Source organism: Psittacula echo (genome assembly GCF_963264785.1).
Source record: "Psittacula echo genome assembly, chromosome: 20".
Classification (NCBI taxonomy): Eukaryota; Metazoa; Chordata; class Aves; order Psittaciformes; family Psittacidae; genus Psittacula; species Psittacula echo.
In genome coordinates, this window is record NC_137756.1 from 1987962 (window position 1) to 2007634 (window position 19673).

General features: G+C 44.6%; 1 protein-coding gene across 1 annotated transcript; it reads left to right on the plus strand.

Annotated features, from left to right (window-relative positions):
• Window positions 1-644: 644 nt before the first annotated feature.
• On the plus strand, window positions 645-19375 carry FRZB (frizzled related protein; the record flags this gene model as incomplete). Its single annotated transcript, XM_080632045.1, has 6 exons — window positions 645-1098; window positions 10307-10354; window positions 14676-14741; window positions 16721-16925; window positions 17161-17224; window positions 18817-19375. The coding sequence occupies 6 exons, from the start codon at window positions 645-647 to the stop codon at window positions 18925-18927; spliced, it is 948 nt and encodes a 315-aa protein (XP_080488171.1). The 3' UTR covers window positions 18928-19375.
• Between the last annotated feature and the right edge of the window lie 298 nt (window positions 19376-19673).

Genomic DNA, 19673 nt, shown 5'->3' on the forward strand with positions numbered 1-19673 from the left:
TCACTGCGTTTGTGTCTATGTTCTCAGCAACGTTTTTAGCGTTTTCTTGAAGCAAGTGATTGCTGTTCCCAGAGGATGGGAGGTATCTGTGCCTTAGAGGGATGTATGACCGTAAATGTTTAGGGTTGGAAAAAACGATCATCCAGTTCCAACCCCCCTGCCATGAGCAGGGACACCCCACACTGAACCATGGCACCCAAGGCCTCATCCAACCTGGCCTTGAACACCGCCAAGGATGGAGCATTCACAACTTCCTTTGGCAACCCACTCCAGTGCCTCAGCACCCTCACGGTAAAGCACTTCTTCCTCATACCTACCCCGAGCTTCCCCTGTTTCAGTGCAAACCCGCTAGCCCACTCACACCGCACAGGCAGCCTCTCCCGTCCGCGGCGGCCTCCGAGCAGCTCTCCTTTGTTCGGTGCCAGGCCGCGGGCCGGCGCAGGGCTCCCCGGCACGGCCGCAGGGCAGAGGCGGGCCCGGCGGCCCCCCCGCCCCGTCCCGTCCCGCCCGGCGCGGAGGGGCCGGTCTGCGGGCGGGGCCCGGGGGGCAGCGCGGGCGCCGCGGCCTGAGGAGCCGCCCCCCGCGCCGAGGTCTGGGCGCTCGGCCCCTCGGCTGCGCTGGGCGCGGCGCGGCGCGGCGGGGGCATGTGGCAGGGTGTGCCGGTGCTGGCCCTGGCCGGGCTGCTGGTGCTGGGCCGGGCGCCGGCGGGGCGGGCGGCGGCCTGCGAGCCGGTGCGCATCCCGCTGTGCAAGCCGCTGCCCTGGAACATGACCAAGATGCCGAACCACCTGCACCACAGCACGCAGGCCAATGCCGTGCTGGCCATGGAGCAGTTCGAGGGGCTGCTGGGCACCAACTGCAGCCCCGACCTGCTCTTCTTCCTCTGCGCCATGTACGCGCCCATCTGCACCATCGACTTCCAACACGAGCCCATCAAGCCCTGCAAGTCCGTGTGCGAGCGCGCCCGCGCCGGCTGCGAGCCCGTCCTCGTCCGGTACCGCCACGCCTGGCCCGAGAGCCTGGCCTGCGACGAGCTCCCGCTCTACGACCGCGGCGTCTGCATCTCCCCTGAGGCCATCGTCACCGCCGAGGGCGCCGGTGAGTGCGCGGGACCGCTCCGTGCCCGCCCGTCCGGACAATGGGCGCCGGCGAGCGGGAGGGAGGGAGGGGAGCCCGCCGGGGGGGTCCTGCCCTTTCCCCGCTCTTTCGGACTTTCTCTGAGCCTGTGTTCTGCCCGCACGCTTCTCTTTGCTCTTTTTCTCTCCGCTTTCACCAGCCGCATCGCTGCTGGAAAAGTTTCGCTCTTGGCATGGAGGGTGTGTGTCAAGTGACAGCCCTGCCGTCGTGGCGGGGAACCCTTACTAGTGCGGGAGCGGCAGCCCTCGTTCCGTGCAAACGGGAGGTGTCCCGATGCCCCGTGCTGCTGCTCCGCCGGCAGCGGTGCCCGTTCGGAAGGCAGAGCTGCCCGGGAGCGGTGTGCTCGCCCTCACAGCAGCCCCTGGCGCATCCCCGGCCGCTCACCACCCCAGAGGGGCTGCTCCCCTCCGGCCATCGCGCCCTGGGCGCAGCCAGCGGGTTGTTGGAAGGAGCCGTGTCCAGTGGAGGACGTGGTCCCCTCAGCCTCCGCCCGTGCCGGTGCTGGAGGTGCACAGCTGATGGGCAGAAAACAAGCGCGTCTTTGGGGCCGGCGTCGGAGGCACAGTTACAGCGCAGGGCCCCCGTTAGGTCCCTGGGCTCACAAGTTACAGCCTAAAGAGGAGCCCAGCTGAGGTGCAGCCTTCCACTGCTGCTCATTCTCAGCTGCCTCCAGCACTGAGGCAGCTCTGGTGGTACCTGACCCCTGCAGCCTCCAAGGGGCTGTTGGAGCCCTATGGCTTTTCTACTGCGTCTGTCTCACTGGCTGCACTCATCGTGGTCCCACAGGCTGGCTGGTACCAGCTGCCATCCATGGGTACTAGGAGGCAGGAGCATCTGCTGTTATCCCGAGCGAGCTTTGACCTTTACGAAATGACCACAGTTCCTGTCTTGCTTGAGGAAAGCATTTGCTGCTGGCCGAACCAAGCTCCATTTCCTTGCTGCAAAGCTGTAGTGTTGGTGGCTCTGCTGGACCTCTCCATCACGGGAGTGGGTGGGCAGAGCTGGCGCAGGGTAGCACCCAAGAGGGGCCGGAGGCTGAGGCAGAGCAGCACCCGCACACCCTGCAGGCTCCTTGTGCTGCCAGGCTGTGGGAACTCTGGGCAGTGGATCCCACCATCCCACCTCTCCATCCTTCCGCAGCAGTGGCCTGTGAATGAAAGGGGTGTTTTACCATGTTATGCTCAGCACAGTATTTGACTGTGCTTCTGTCCCATTACCAAATGCTGTATGTATCCCACTGCCAGCAGTGCCAAACACTGTAATTCCTGTTTTCCTCTCCTAACGAAACCTCACGCTTCGGTTTCCTGACCATGCTCCCCAGCTGAGCCTTCCCAGGTAAGCTGCTCTTTCCACACCTCCCCATTTATTTGTAGGCCAGACTAACCCCGCTCCTCTGACTCTATCAAGTTCACCTCTCTACCTCTTGAGAGTTCATCTCAGTGAGTATACACGCTGGTATCTCCAGTGGTTACTACTGTTTCTGTCTAACCCTTCTAACTACTCCCCTCACACCTTTCCATCCTTCCTTCCCCCACAGTTGTCCCCAGCCTGTGAACCCAACCAGCTATTTTTGCCTGCAGCTCCCTCACTGCTGCTGCTGCTCTCTGGGGGCCGCAGACCTGCTGTGATGTTTTGGGGCAGTGTGGCTTTGAACACGGAGCACCTTTCTCCACAACACTGAGCTGCTTTCAAAGCCACCTTAAAAATGGCTGCAGGCTGTGCGAGGCTTGGCAGGTCTTCAGCGATCTGAAAGCAATCACATTCAAATCTGGAGGGAGGAAGTTTGGCTAAAATTGCCCCCGAGTTACCTATTTCAGAGGACCTCAGCAGTACAATGACCTCTTTGAGGGATTCCAGGGCTGGATCCATGAAAACTCTCTTTCAGTGAATGAGAACCTGATGACATTCTCATTTCTGGGCTGAAAATTTTGAACTGTTGCATTATGCACCAGACTGAAAGAATCCTTCTTGAGGGACTAAAACTGCACCTTAGAAAGCAGAGTGAAGGATTCCTGTTCTAGGAAGAAGTAAGGTGAACACTTCCAAATTCCATTCTGCAAATAAAGGATTGCAGCCAAGTAGAAGACACGAATAACCAGCTGCCTAATGGGGAGCGTACAGAATACCTGCTCTTGTTTTATCTCCTGATCACTCCTGATCCTCGTGCTGTCTGTAAACTCCATCTCATAGAGCAGGCAGAAATACAAATCCATTGTTTCATGGGTTGCCGTTGTAGAAGAGGGTCCTTTTATTCTTCAGGAGTGAAATCTCAATTTTTCTTCCATTTTTAGCTACCTGGAAAGTTAACCTCCTTTTGAGGTCTGTGCATTAGTGCTGGTGAGAGTTAATGCGTTTATCTAGTCCCTTCCATAAGGCAGCAGCCTGAAGGGCAACGATGTTTGTCCTTGTTGGAGCAGGTGCAGGGTTTTGGGAAGCCCAGTTTCCATTCCCTTTCCAATATTAGACCATACGTCTTTCCAAGTGCATGGTTCAGCTGGAGGCAGCGGCAGGCTGAGTGGCCTGCAGGAAGCTGCAATGGGTGAACATCATGCTGGATCAGTTGCCATCTGCTCTCCTGTGCCCAGGAAGATGTTGGACAGACGCTCATGAAAATTAAAGTAATTGTTCTTGACTCTTATTTCAGTGATGCCAAGTTGAAGATCGTTTGACGTTCATTTGACTTTTTTGGCTGACGTTGCAGTAAAAGATGAGAAGCTCCCCTCTGGTGAGGAGCATTCCCTGTGCCAAATAGATTGTTGCGAAATATGGAGAAACCGTGGGTTATAAAATCTGTGGCAAATCCCAGCAAGAGATTCCCTTTTGGCTATTGGGGCACAGGTTGTGATTCCTCCACAAACATCCTCTGGAACCTCTTCCCAAGTGCAGCCTGGGTGTTAAGATCTAAGACTTCCTCTTTGCAGGAACGAATGACATTCTGTAGTGTTCTTAAGGGCTGCTCGCACGTTGAAAGGGATGAGTAGCCTCTGCTGTGTCTAAACAAGCCACTGCCTGTTTAGGGCTTGGTTAGAGGGATAGCTTGTGCTGGTTTCCAAAACGAGTGTGGGCTGGTGTACTGCAGCGGGGATTGGAGGGGCTGAAGTTCCTCAAGTTACAGAGACCACCTTCAAACAAATGTCATGTGGGAAGCTTGCCTTTTCATTATCTTTGGGAAACACCCAGGTTCCTTTACAGCCAGACAGCAGAGGGATGCTCCAGGTTTGGTATGAATGTGCTGGAGGCAGGTGTGACACTGATTGTTGTGGCTTTTTGTGGAGGACCCAACAAATCATAGGCCAGGACGGAGGCTGAAAATGTCTCTTAACGATACGTTAACATCCCAAGGGTCAGATTGCTGCATGCTGATGTCTGATGTCTCCTATAGCTTTGCTCCTGCATCTCTCTCCCGTGCTTTTGGGGATGAAAGCAGTTCTGCTAGCAGACACTGGTTCAAGCTGTCTTCCTCTGCAGGATGTCCCATTTGCTTGCTCCATATATTTCAGCCTCTGTGTGTGTATGCTGACTCCTCCTTACATCTATCAGGTTATCTGCTTCCTTTGTTCAGGGTCCCGTCAAATATTTAGTCTGTAAAGCAGCAAGAAGTGCAGATAGAAATACTGTCTTGAATCTAAAATTTCAGCATTGGGACCTGCTGTGATTTTACACATAATAAATGACCAGCCTGACCACAGCCATCATTGGTGTTGGAATGCTGATTCAGAAAAGCACTTCAGCACGTGTGCTTGGCTATTACCGTCTAGCAGAGTGTTTATAACTCAAGGGACATGTTTATTTCTGTTCTGAAGAGGCAACTATCAGTAAGACTAGAGCAGTGTGATCGGTACCATGTATATTGGAGAACAGATCTGTCTGTTGGGTCTGTCCCACCACGTCTTATTCAGGTAGAAAAATAGCTTGAAGACACATTAATGAGATGTTGGAGAAAGGAGAAGCAGCATCACAAGGTAGCAACCATGTATAGATAGTGTCTGAGCCATTTAGGGAGACTGTCATAAGATGGCTGAGGAGAACTCTGAATTTCTTGAAAGAAAGAATAAAAGCCACCCTTAAACATTAAAGAAAAAGAAATATTATTCAAATGATGGAAACGTTTTTTCTTAAATCTTATTTTAAGGTAAAATAAACCTATATAAACCCATGATCATATAAATATTTATAGAATCATATTAATCCATGATTTCTCCATGTAGTCCAAGTCCTCCGTACCTGTCTGTCTGCCTGGATGAATAGTAACCCATACTTGAATTTGGCATTGTATGTTTAAAAGAAAAGTGAAAGAGCTGTTTCTCTTGCTTATTTTTCAGGTGTTACTAACTTCATTTCCAAAACAGTGGTTTCCAAACTCCAGATCAAATTCGCTCTGGTTTTTGCATAGCTCTACTCATGGTAGCTGAAATGCACAGTGGTGCTAGGGGGCTCTACTGAGGATGAGCAGTTGTGCCCAGGTTGTAATTTATAAAGTTGAGATTTGTTCAGGCATTTGCTGAAAACCTAGAAGCAGCCTCATTTCTCAGTTAAAGAACAAAGTCAGTGCAAGCTCTAAGCCCAAAAGAAGACAGGAAAAACAAATAAGGGAATTTAAACCTTACTAATGATGAAACCATTGACGCTGCCATTCATTGTCGCTACAGTTCGTCTGCCTTTGTGGGCTGAGTCCCCTTGAGTGGCTTTTGCAATCTAAGCATCAAGTCAATTCCTAGGCCATTAAATGTCATCAAAACCTAGTGGGATTTGATACCTGGAGTAATTCATTGTGCGGAGCAGCTGTATTGCCATGTTGCAGGCTACTCTGTGACCTGGAGTTGCAGGGGTCTATGTTAAACTTTAACCAGGATGGATTTTCCTATTTCTGCTTCGCTTTTAAGAGCTGAAGTTGGTTACAAGGTCTGAATTAATGCATTTTGGAAGGGTTCCTTAATCCATGAAGATTTATCCATCTGAAGAAAGTCCCCAAGCAGCCGCTCACTGTGGTTTTGTTCTTGGGAGCAGGGTGCCTGGAATGTCTTCAGTGATAGCTGGGACATATTCTTCAACTGTGGCGATATCAGGATTGTGCTACTTTTGGCTCTTTCGCTGTTGTTCTTTCTTTGATTGTTTGTGGGTTTTTTTAGCTTATTTAAACTCTGACGTAAGTAAGATGTTTGCTCAAAACTTTAGTTTTACTAAGTTGTTTCCTTTTCACAAACCTCTTATCCAAATCTGTGGTCCCAGGCATTGTTATTTTGTACACTTACTATGCAAGTGGCTTTTATTCAGCTGTCCTTGTTAGTGGTTTCTTTGGTATTTTTGCTTGGTTGGTTGGGGTTTTCTTTTTTACACAGCATCCCTCTGAAAAGCAGTTAATGAAAATGGCTTATTGGAAAAAAACAGTTTGGATTTTTTCCCCTCCTCTTAAACAACATTTGATAGGAAGCCTTTGGATTGCAACTCTGGATAATACTTCCTCTTTGGCAACCCTGCTGATCATCAGTGACAGATACTTCTTTCAAAAAGATTGTTTTGCACAGACAAGACTTGGCACAGAGGTCGCCTCTGAGGAGAAGTGGAACAATAGGAAATCAGTGGTTTATCTTTAAAAATAGCTTTCTTTCCTACCCCCTACCCCCATCTGCATTACAACTGGAAGAATGAGCAGTGTGCATCATTGGAGATGGAGAGAGGTCTCTGCCCCTTAGCCTGCTGGGGTCATGGAGTGGGATTTTGTGGTGGCGGTACTGGCCCAAGACCCTTTTCCCATCTGTTCCCTATGAAAAGGGACCAGCCTTTGTGAGCTTGACTAGGGGAGGGATCAGGGAGATGGGAAGCCTTTCCCAAGAGGTGTTGTACAGTGGTGGAGGTGACCGGTCCCCTCCACAAGCCCACTCTTTTATCAGCAGAGTAACCTTCATGATTACTCCCTAAATAAGAATGAATGTGCCAGGAAAGGTAAGCATCAAGGCAAGGTCAGTGCTTGACTCGCCCAAGCCCTCGGAAGGAGAGAAATGAATCATGACATGACATATCAATACCTATTTCCTCCTTCTTTTGTCATTGGCAGACCCTGTGCCCTGACCACAGTTGCAGAGCACAGCATCTTGTACACCATAGCCTACATACAGGCTCTGAAGTGGGAGCTGTTTCCATCAAATGCTGTACTGCACACCATGTCTGAATTGCTCCTGTTGCACAGCCAGCTGCTTCATCAGATACCTGCAACCTCTGGTTTGGGGCAGGATGAGCGACCTGGTGAATGAATGAATTATCGCAGAATTAGGAATGGGTTGAGGTTGTGGCATGTTGTAATTTGGTACGAGTATAATGAGTGGTGTACCTAGGAGTGGAAGGGAGCTTCTGGTGGAAAGCAATTTAGTTCAGTGTTTGTTTGCAGGACCAGGTTTATATTGCGCGTGCTGAGGGTTTACCAGTCCTCCTTGCATTGGTGTGAGTTTGAAGGACAGTTCTTCAGCCAAGACACATGAGCATCGTACATCCAGGTGTGGCCAGGGAAGGCTGTGAACCCCTTACTGGGCTCTGGTTGATTTTGAGTTGTACTTCCAGAGTGGCTTGACGTGGTTTGCTTGAATATCACAAAGCCATGACTGCTTGGATCAGCCATGATTCAGGAGGGGAGAGTTCACTTCAGGGCTCCTTTATCCTTCCGTGTTCCCTCTGTGGAGGTAAAGATTTAAAACATTTCATATGATACTTTCCCATGGCTCCTCTGCTGATGAAGACTTTTTCTGCCCCCTTGTATCCCAGCCGAAGCCAGGACACCCCAGTAACCATTTTATTTGCATTGGGAATATGCCTTGAAGGTGTGAACAAGCCATCCCTTTGTTCATAACTGAAGTATCTGGTTTGGTAGGAATTGTAGCTTGCTGGGCCACATGAAGCACCAGAAAGGGTCACCTTGTCCACATGCAAAGTCAGGCAGCCTTGAAAGGCAGCCTGAGAAAGCTGGCCAAGACAATCGAATGAGGCGAGCAGTGAATGTGGAGAGCTTTCTCTGCAGGGGTCTTGAATGCCCAGGGAGTGATGAAACATCTCAGGCCAGTCTTAGGCACGGGGAGAGGTAGAGCCACCTCTCCTGGTTGGTGGCTTGGAGGTTTTACAGACTTCTGTCTGCAGTGGGAGCAGATGGAAGGATGATCAGCGTATGGACCCAAGCGCTCTCTGTGCTTTTACTATGTCAAAAGGAATTGCAGGTTTAAAGCTACAATTTGTCTAAATGAACAGGGCAACAGAGGATTGGTCCAGGAGAGGAAGAATGAGAATAAATGTGGTCGTCCTTTTACTTAGCGAGAGGAAAACCATTTAAATTCCACTTTCTTCATGTCCTGGAATACAAGAAAGCACCTGTTGCAGCATAGAAAACATTTAAATTTGATGAAGACCTCTTTTTTTCAATCTTATACTAATGGTAGAGGTCACAGTCTTTAAATACCACTGATAACAACAGGGATATTTTTAATGTGAGAATAGCTTAGGTGCAGTAAGTAGGAATTAACGTGTGCGATTTGGTTTGGTACAAGGCAGCATGGGGAAGCCTTACAGCTGCCATGGAAGTACCTGCTAACCAAAGACCAGACTGGCTCCATGAAAATGTTAGGTTTGTTCTATACACTAAGATCCTGTGGTAGTTTGGAACTTTCTTTGGAAGAAAACTGATGTGTTTTTTTTTATTGGCAACAGATAACAGATAAGAGCAACGATTCTATGTTATTTATATCCTTTGTTCTTTATGTTGGTAGGAATACTTATTCCTGAGGTCTCAATTTTTTTGAAGTTAGTTATTATGTTAGTGAGGGAATTAGTTGTTTTTCAGATTTCTCTTGCCCTGTCATTTAGTCATATCCCCATTTATGTAAAGGAAGTTTCATGACACCGTGAGTAGTATGAATATGTAGGAAGGTGGAGGGTTTTAATATTTATTTTAAAAGAAGTATGGCCAAATTAGAAGATTAACTAAGTAATAGTAGATTTCTGGTAAGCAGGTATTTTAAATATATATATAATTCTATATTTAGAATATAGAATAAATAAATATTCAATAAATATTTATAGAATTTGTGATTAAATAACGGCCTCAGCCCTTAAAATTTAGCTCACACATCTAAACCTATACCTTCACCTATACCAAGTATCCTCAGTGTCGTGGGCTGTCTTATGGCCAGATCCTTACAGCTCAAGCTGCAAGAGAGGAGCTTTTGTTACATGGTCAGGTTTTCATTTGTCCTATATTGTAAAAGCAGTGCTGTTGCGGGAGGGATAATATAAGGGTATAATAAAGATGATGTTTGTATGATACCAGCTTCCAGAATTGCAAAAAACTGCATAAACATTTGGGCATGCAAACTTAAAGAAATGCTTTTCCTTCGCAAGCTCATTTGGTTTTCCATTTTATGTATCATTTTAATAAAGTATACTGGCTCTCTCAAATCTTGTTTCTCTTGAATTTTTTTCCCCTTAACTTGTACAACATTCTAGGCATTAACATACGTGGTTTTTATCATTAAGTGTATGTATAAATCCATTAAATTGTGTGATTTAATAAACAGTAGGTTTGAAATTGGGCGTTTTACTAATGTGGGACACATTCCACTTATGAATGTGTCTAAAAGAAGTGCTTCGGACATAGTGCCTTTTTTTCCTTCTGTTCCTTATCTGTCCTTCAAACTAATCAGCATGTTTTTAAACTGAGGGGAAGGGAAAGGTCTGAAACATTTGCCTTGGCAGTTGCTTCAATGATGTGATTGTGGTTGGTTGGTTTGATTTCCTCAGTAACCCAAAAAACAAACCAAAAGTAATTTCTCTTTCATCATCTAATTAAATGCAAACAGTACAAGTACTTTTTGTAGACACTCTTAAGTTCATGCTATAATTTTCCGTCCTCATCCTAAACCTGCCAGTCTGTGCACTAGTAGAAATGGGGTATTTAATTTGCTAAAGCATTTAACATCATGTGCTGGATTTGGGTGAAGTTCAGATAAGATACCATGTCAACTTTAACAGGCTGGTCTGTAGACCGTTACAATCTGTTTATTGATGAAGTGATGAAGTTTTAATATACGAAATATTGGAGAATAAGAAAACATAGCGATGTGGGTATATTGAAATAATACCAAATTAAAAATGCTAACATTTCTTTATATATTTTACAAATCCATGCCAGATTTCCCTATGGATTCCAATAATGGCAATTGTAGAGGCGCCGGCATTGGTAAGTAGACATTAATAAAGCTGTATAACAAGCTATAGTCTTTCAATCCGTTTAATATTTGATTAAGTAAGAGGAGTATTGGGTGTTGTTTAAATACTCTATCTTGTCTGGGAATCCTGTAGATTGTGCTTTTGTGTATCCCATGGGCAGGTGAGATTTGGGGCTTGTCAGCCTGTGGACCGAGAGGTCCACAACTCAGTTAACTCTTTAGACCACCATTTAGTGCTTGTCTCTTCTGCTTTTGTCAGGGCAAAATCTCCAACAAATCAAGAGGGCTGTGCTGATTTCATGAGACATTTTGTGCTGAACAGTAAGAATAATCACTAAATGGATTTTCACTGGACAAAACCAGAGAAGATAATGGCTAATTCGGACTTAAAACTTGGGGGTTAAATTTGACACTCTTTGTAGCTAATGGCAAAACTCCCATTAACCTGAGGAGGTTGAGACCTTCTGAGACTGGTTTTATTCCAGCAGGTTCCCTGTTACTTTTTGTTTTGCTTTTGCTGGAACTGAATCAAACCTCTTGAGTGTTACCACTAGGCAAGGAAGCAAGGCCGAGGCTGGTAGATAGCAGGTTACAGAAATTGGGATTTGTTGCTCAAGTAAGCCAATGACTATAGGTTGCCTTGAATTTTATTACAATTCCTTCACAAATTTTCCTCTTAGGCCCTTGTCAAGAAGATGACACTTTGAAACCTAGTGTTGGCCATCGTGTCTTTCCTTTTCCAGAGGTGCTGATGAGCAATAGTGCACACTGATGCTCAGTTTGTTAATATAAACGCCTAAGGATAGTTGCGGAACATAAAATGAGATATCTACATAAAATTGGATAATGTCAGCATTAATCTCTGTGACCAAATTGTAAAAAGGTATTAATAATGCCCATCTTATAATACAGTTTTAAAATGTGACCAGTAGTTGCCAGTGTGAAAGTAGCTGCCATGTAGGTGCAAAAAGCTCCTTAAATGACAGTGTACATCCTTTAGAAAGCCAGCTACAGTTAGAAAAACCCAATAAGATAAGCCCCTTACCAACTTCCACTTCAGATTGCCTTGTGCATGGGGCCGTGTCTGAAAGACTTCCTAAAGGTTTTTATTACTAATCTTATTATCTTAGTTTTAAGTCGTTTCCAAGTGTGGCTTTCATTGTCTGTACAAAGGGCATTCTAGCTCCACTTTCAGTACGAAAGTAAAGTGGATACTTTCAGCGTCGCCTTACAGAAAAAGTACCACAAATATCTTTAGTGCTCTCTGTTCTTAGGGATGTAGATGGCATGTAATACCGATAAGTGATGCTGCAGTGGAATTTCTACTGTTGCTGTTGTGACTTTTTGACTAGTAAAAGCAAAACCAGATCTAAGAAAACCCATCCAAAAATTAAGGTGAAGATGGGCAGAAGAATTGCTGATGAAAAGGAAGGGCACTGCCTGTCATGGTACAAAGACCATTTCTGCTGGAGTGAGCAGCACTCATGGGTAGCCTCTGTTCAAAGCGCCTTTTAGCCCTGGCAAAACTTTCCCTCTGAGTCTGCATGGGGATTTGGTGGAGGAGAGCTTTTGTACCTTTGTGGTGAACTACATTGCTTCATCAGATTCTTTCTGAGTCACATAGAAATTTGTCAAGATTTTGGGTGGTTCTTATCTTTCATTTGTCAGGGAAACATTTGCCAGGTTTGAGTGCTTGTACTGGTCAGTATTACAGACAGGTTTTATGTTGTGCACGCACATATATTTAAGATGGCACATTTCTTGGTACCCTCTCTCGGCGTAGTTTTGGCATTTACAAGGAGAAGTTTTCAAAGATAGAGATTCTGAGCTTTTATTAGTCCTATATTGACTTGTATTAAAAATGACTATTTAATAGAAAAGTTAGCTGAGATCTCAAACCTGGTGTGAGCCTCTACTCCTTGGGATATGACATTGTGGTTCTAGGGCTCTCCTGGTAGTTTTGGCAGCTTCAGAGGAGGCTGTCGTGCAGGATGGGACTTCCCCTCAGCATCAAGAGATACAGTACATTTTATAGCCACCTTCTGTAGGTGTTCCCACTCCATGAGAAAACGTCAGCTTTGCCAGAAACAGGCGTCGATCAAATGCATGTTCTCTAATACTTACATTGTGCTTTCTTTGAACGTCACTGAAACAGAAATTGGGAGAGAGGAGTTGGTTCTACCTCTAAAATCGACTTTATAACTGACCTTGGCAAGTGACTCTGTGTTAGTTTCTGTATCTCTAGATAGTAATTAGGAATAATGCAGCGTTTTGTAAAGAATGTAAATTTGAAAAGCATTGGGGCAGCTAGGAGTTATCCTTTGAAAACATGGGCAGGTCTATTGTTTCTATAACAAGACTAAAAATAATAATACAATTAAATAATCCAATGCCATCTTAAAATTAAGGGAAATTTCAGGCTATGTATTCTTGTCTTGTAATTTAGGCTATTTCATTCTACTTGTGCCATAGAGCAAAGTCCTGTAGAGTGTACAACTTGTTGGACTTGAATGCTGAGATGCCTGTGCAAGTGTAGGTCCTAGGAGCACATCATTTATGGTCTGTTTTGAGGCAGCTTATAAAACAGGGCATAATTTGGCCTAAAGTATGCATGAGCTCCCACGGGCAGAAGGGAAGCCAAAAATCACTTCCCTTCCTTGCTTTTATTATTGTAATAAAGACTCATACAAAAGCTGAAGTCTGTAGGACTCTATGTATAGATTCCTGAGGATGTGTTTGAAATTCAAGGAAACAATATACTCTTCTTCAGAAATGGGCTTCTCTTCTCCTGGCTTGTTTTCTTCTTTTTGTATTTTCAACTACAAAAATGCTTTCAATAGAAAATAATGATTTGAGAATTGGTCCCTAACCAAGATTCATTTATTTTTTTTTTTAATATGCAGAAATCTTATATAGCAAAAGAAAAAAAGTTCTTTTTCAGACTCTTCATATTAGATTTAACTAAATCACTAGCTTATATGCATTGGTATTTTAGCATAATGGTGTATAGAAATAGGCTGCATTAAGCCTACTTCCAATTAAAGGTTAAGTCAAATGCCAAAATAGACGATCATGTAATACTGGGGCCTGCTGTTTGAAATGTCTCCACCAAACTCCACTTAGACACTAGGTTGAAATAAGTAAATATTTGCTTTAGAACAACAGCCATGCAGTTTCGGTGGTGTTAATGAACACATGAGTCTGGAGCTTCAGCATGAGCACTCCCTGGGCGCTAATGAAAATGTTTTTACCTCCCTTATTGTTCCCAGCTGCCTGGAAGCTGCACCACTGGAAATGCTGCTCCAACAGTGCTCATTTGTATTATCTTTTGAAGGCTATCCTTACCACCATAGGGATGGCCTAATAATGCTTCTATTTTAATTCAACCTGAGGTTCTGGGTGATAATAAACTTGTGTAAAATTGACACAAAAATTGAGGAAGAGGCCAGAGCAGGATCAAAGGTGACACCAAACACCTGAAGTAGTCAAGTGAAGCTGTTCAGCCTCTTAAACTCAGTCTCTCTTGAACCTCCTGCCAGACACTGCTGAAGGGACATGCTTGAGGTTCCATTTAGTTGGGACCATCCCAGAAGCTTTCGGAGCAGGGAGCCAGTTGGTCCCACTACACTCCAGCATGCTTCATCTGCTGACTGTAGCTCTTGGACAGCTTACAAAGGGGCTGTGACACTGTAGGAAATCTTACAGTACGACTCCAAAGATGAACTGTATGTTGAGAATTAGCCACAAAAATCCTGTTCCTTACAGTGAAGGCTTGCTGGCCAGAATATCCCAGTTTGCTAAACTGAGCTGAGCTGTGTAGTCTCCAATCAAATGTCGAGTCGTGCTTTGTCATAGTATTTGCTTTCTGTGTCTGTATTACAGCCTGTACAATCAAAAATGCAGAAAGGAGGGCATTCAGTAAGTGCAATACTGAAGAGAGAAGGATGTAGAGCTGCAGTGCCTGCAAGCACAGAAGAGACCCAGATTGAACCTTGAATTGCCCTAAAATGGAAGATTTTATCCCTTCACACTCCCAAGTCATTTTGTCTTTGTTGTTGCAGGGTTAGTTGGTTGGAGTAGTTTGGTTTGGTTTCTTAAATTTCAGCGTGTCAAGTTTTCTCCTAGAAACCTTTGAGGTCCATGAGACCTCAACATCTTCCACCCACGAGTTCCACAACATCTTCCAACAGAGCAGCTCAGGAATGCCCTGTGGTTTTTAATATTTCACTTGCCTGTAATAAAGAAGTTGTTTCGTTAGGAGTGAGCTTGCGAGAGAGATGGTCACTGACCATGTGCTCTTCTCATGCTAAACAAAACTGTCTGGTTTTACAGAGCGCTGCAAATGCAAGCCTATAAAAGCGACCCAGAAGACCTACCTACGCAACAACTATAACTACGGTAAGAACAGCTGCATGGCCGGCTCCCAACGTTTTTAAGGCTACAGTAAGGGGAAGATTCTCATTAAAAAAGCCTCAGATGGCAAATCCAATGGCACTTATTACAGATGGAAGATGTGGCCCGAAACATGCCCAAATAAGAAGGTTGGAGGGGATTAGCTTAATGTTAGTGAAAGAGTGTCTTTGTTGACGTTGAGTGTTATTTCAGCGTCAGCACAGGCAGCTGGGATTCACGCACTTCTTCAGTGTGAAAGGGGATATGGCAAAAATGACGTTGTGGGCTGCTGTGTCTGAGCTGTCTCTGATTTCCAGCTCCCATATGCTCTGCTTGTGCAGGAAAGGATGTTTTTACTAACTTTCATGCCTGCAAACTCACCATGGGATCTAACAGGCATACAAGGTTCTTTCCTTCTCGCATATCAGAGCCAGCAGCAAGCATCTGTTATGCTGTCAGGAACATCTGTAAAGTGCATATTATGTCTTTTGTTGTCCAGATTGTGCTGGTCTTCAGGCATATGAAAGGTCCAGGCTGCTACTTTTCTTCATACTGTTTGTTTTAAGTCAATTAAGTCAATGAAGCCAGTGAATACATATCACAGGAGCTGAACAACCAGGCCCATCCTTTTTCCCAATAATGATGTCAATAGCCTTAAGCTCAGTGAACTTAAAGACTTCATTTAAATGATAGAGATTATGTAATATTTATTAAGATTATGTATTTATGCAACTATGGTAAGATAAACTTCTTTTAAAAATAGATCCTACTAAAAGCTAAAAATATGGTATTATTCAGACATCGCTGTTTTTTCTAGGTGACTGGTTGGTTTTATGTTGTTTTATTACAAAGTGACTAGTACCTGCACGTGGTAGAAAGTCACTGATAATGCTACTGCCCATCTTGTCAAGCTCTTGAAATTAAAGAGGCTTCAAAATGCATTTGAAATAACTCTGAACCAAAGCAAGATTTTGTTTCGAAATCTTAAAAGGCTTTAAGGAAGTGAATCACTTGGGATAAATTGTGTATATTAAATGCACAACTTATTAATTGTTGACAGCTATATTTAATGTGGTTGCAATACATGGTGGTTGATGGTCTTTATGGGCAATGCATGTGAAGAGAGAAGATGTGTAAGTCCATGGTTTTCTCCCATAATACCTTTTTCACGTAGGTTGGAAGAAATTTGGCATCCAGGGAATCTGCTATTTGTAATGGAAAGGGACTCTTTGCAAGCTGTGAAAGATGTGGCATTCTCTAGAGCATGACCTCTGGGTTGGCTTTGCATCTGCATGTGGTATCAGTTCACTTGGTCACCATGAGAGAAATGAAAAGTGTTGCCTGTGAAAGGCAACTTTCTTCCTATGCAACTTAAGGCAAAAAGAAAGGGTGAGGGAGGAAACAATTGGACAGGTCATCGGGTCAAGATCAGGAGCATTTGGAGTTCATAAAGAGCAGAGCAGATTGGTGCTGGGTCACTGGAGAGAGAAAAAAAGGTAAAGGCTTGTCATCCAGCAGTAGTTGGATGAGATATGTGAAGTTTTAATGCACATTCATGTTTCATGAAAGGCTGAGAGTGACAAATTAAGTTTGGTCCCTTCTATTGCAAGCAGTCAAGAAGGAGCAGTCAGTGACAGCCTGAGGGAGAAGGAGATCGTATAAGGAATGAATAAAATATATTTAAAGGGGAAATGGCAAAGAAGAAGGGATACTAAAGTTAAAGCCCAACTTAAACAGGACATAAATTCAACTGGTATGTAACTCCTGCTAATGGCCATACTATTATGAGATATACTAAGCTACCTGGACTCTATTAGTAGAGGGTGAAGTAATGAAGTGATGGGGGCAGGGACATTGCTGGAGTTCAGCTGAGCTTTAGAGCATGGACCATGCAAAAGACTAATCCTAGAGGTCACCAAGAATGGCTTGGGGGTGACCTGCATTATCTGCCGCTGCTAACTACACTCTTTGTGACTTATTCCCAGTCATTCGGGCTAAAGTGAAGGAGGTGAAGACTAAATGTCACGACGTCACTGCAGTAGTGGAAGTAAAGGAGATCCTAAAATCTTCCCTGGTGAACATCCCAAAGGACACTGTAAACCTTCACACGAACTCCGGCTGCCTGTGCCCACCACTCAGTGCCAACGAAGAGTACATCATTATGGGCTATGAAGATGAGGAGCGCTCCAGGTAACTTTCTGATTGTCCTTGGAGCATATTTGTTGTTGTTTGTTTCCTTGCCAATAAAGCTGAACTTCAGAGCCACCAGGAAAGGGAAACTTGGTGAGACTCTGTACATCTCCTTAATGGTATTCAGTGGGGCACAGGGGTCTCTGCAGGTACACAGATCTTAGTCTTGCATATATTGGGTTGTATAGCTTGTGTGTGCCTGTTGATGGAGTAACTGGTTGTCTCTGTTGTGTAGGTTACTGTTGGTGGAAGGCTCCATAGCTGAGAAATGGAAGGATCGTCTTGGTAAAAAAGTAAAGGTAAGAAAATACCTCACCGAAGTCAATTGTTGCAGATACCGTGAGCCATCTACCTAATCTTTTCAAAATGAGGGACCAAAGTACACGTGCTGACCCCAAATTAAAAGTTAATGTGGTGTGTTATTTGCTATGTTACGTAGAAATGCGTGCTGACTGAACTGAAGAGATACACTGAATCATCCAAAATACACTAGTGCATCAGCAATCAAAACCTCTGTCTCAAAAAGCAAACTGTGGGAGTGTTTTATCTCTGTAGGCAAGCTGTGAATTCTGCAACACAGGCCTATTTCACTGGGATTGTGATACTGATTAATTGAAAAAGGGCTTTATAAGTGTTTTCCAGAACAAGACGAAATTACACTTTTTAGATTTAATATTATTTAAATATAGTACATTTACCAAATTGTTAGGATTAGCAACTATTTTAAATTGACTTTCCTGGCTTAGATGAATGAGGTTCATGATAAGAAAGTCACGTCATGGCGAATTGGAAGCAATGAGTTCAAATGCAAGCAATATATGCAAATGTATTTTAATGTTTTCTAATTTAAATGTATTCTAATGCCTTGCAAGTTCTGGAAGGATTTCCTTTTTATGTTTCAATGCACAGCAAAGTGTCAGGTGACTTCAGTGTTGTTAGGATTGTCACTTTACACAGAATATTCTTACTTTGACATAACTGCTCTGCTGTTGATTTGACATAATGGTTGTGCCAGTGCAAACCAGTCTCCTCTTCCACTCAACACTTTCTTCAAGAGCATTAATGGTGACTGGCAGGAAAATCCAGGGCTGCAGAGTACCACGTTACCACTGTGGCCTGACTTCTGCTTAGTTTTAGTTCTCAAGTGGCAGTGTCATTTGTTGGTTGGGTTTTTTTTCCTGGAACTCAGTTACTTTCTCACTTGGAGAATCCCAGACCGGTTTGGCTTGGAAGGGTCCTTAAGATCATCCAGTTCCAACCCCCTGCCACGGGCAGGGACCCCTTCCACTGGAGCAGCTTGCTCCAAGCCCCTGTGTCCAACCTGGCCTTGAACACTGCCAGGGATGGGGCAGCCACAGCTTCTCTGGGCACCCTGGGCCAGCGCCTCAGCACCCTCACAGGGAAGAGCTTCTTTCCTTATATCTAACCTAAATCTCCCCTGCTTAAGTTTGAACCTATCACCCCTTGTCCGATTGCTACAGTTCCTGATGAAGAGTCCACCTCTGATATCTTTGTAGCCCCTCGTCAGATACTGGAAGGCTGCTATGAGGTCTCCACGCAGCCTTCTCTTCTCCAGGCTGAACAGCCCCAACTTTCTCAGCCTATCTTCATACGGGAGGTGCTCCAGTCCCCTGATCATCATCGTGGCCTCCTCTGGACTTGTTCCAACAGCTCCATGTTCTTCTTATGTTGGGGACACCAGAACCTTTCATTCACAGAGGCTACAAGAAAGCCAGGAGTTGGTTTTTCTCTTTACCAGTAACCTCGCATTCCACCAGGCTAACACAGTGGAAACATCAAAGGTTTATGTTTTGTTGCTGCTGTTTGTAAAGACATGCAGTTGATTTACATACAACTTACTTTTGTAATCTCTTTGCCTTTCAATATGCAGCGCTGGGATCAGAAACTCCGCCACGTCGGGAAGGGGAAGGGAGAGCCTGGACACAGTGACTCGGCTCCAAAGCCTGGCAAACCCAGCAGTGCCCGACAAGCACGTAGTTAGATGTGGAATGCCGTACCTTGACTTGCAGTGGACTATCTACCAAGACTTCGTTGTTGGAGCAGCAAAGGAGAAATTGCACTATTGCACGTTATATTCTATTGTTTACTACAAAATAATGTTTTAGGTTATATTAGTTTTTATTCTCCCTCTTGTTTTCTGCATTTTTATTTTTTTTTGGATTTGTGCAAGCTCTAGAAATATATATTTTTTTTCGCTGTTACTAAGAACTGTAGAAAACTGCCCTTATGAGATGGGGAAAGACAAGGACCATGTCCAATTTACCATTTTATTTCTGAGTCTTCTTAATGAGAAAATCCAGATGTAAGCAGGAATGAAATCTAGCAAAGACCATTGCTTAAAGTCATGGCTTGCACTCGCTTCCGCTTTCACTCATTCTCAAGCACTATTTACCAAGACATTTTGTTGGGGGGAGGTTGTTTGAGTGCATAATTTTCTATTCGGAAATATATAAAGAAATTACGTAAAGAGAACTGTTTAAATCAATACCCCTTTAAGTTTTCATATAAAGGAACCACTTGTGTAAGTCAGAGTCTCAAGATATTTCCTGCAGCAAACTCAGCGTGCGTATACACAGGGGACTTGAGTTTTCCAGTGCTGTGGTACCCCACAGGAAAGGTTGTATAGTTCTGCTACCACAGAGTGTAATTTATAATATGCTTCTCTTATAATGGCAGTTTTTTCCCCCTTTTCTTTCTTTTCTCTGCTGAGTTGAAAGAGTAGACTGA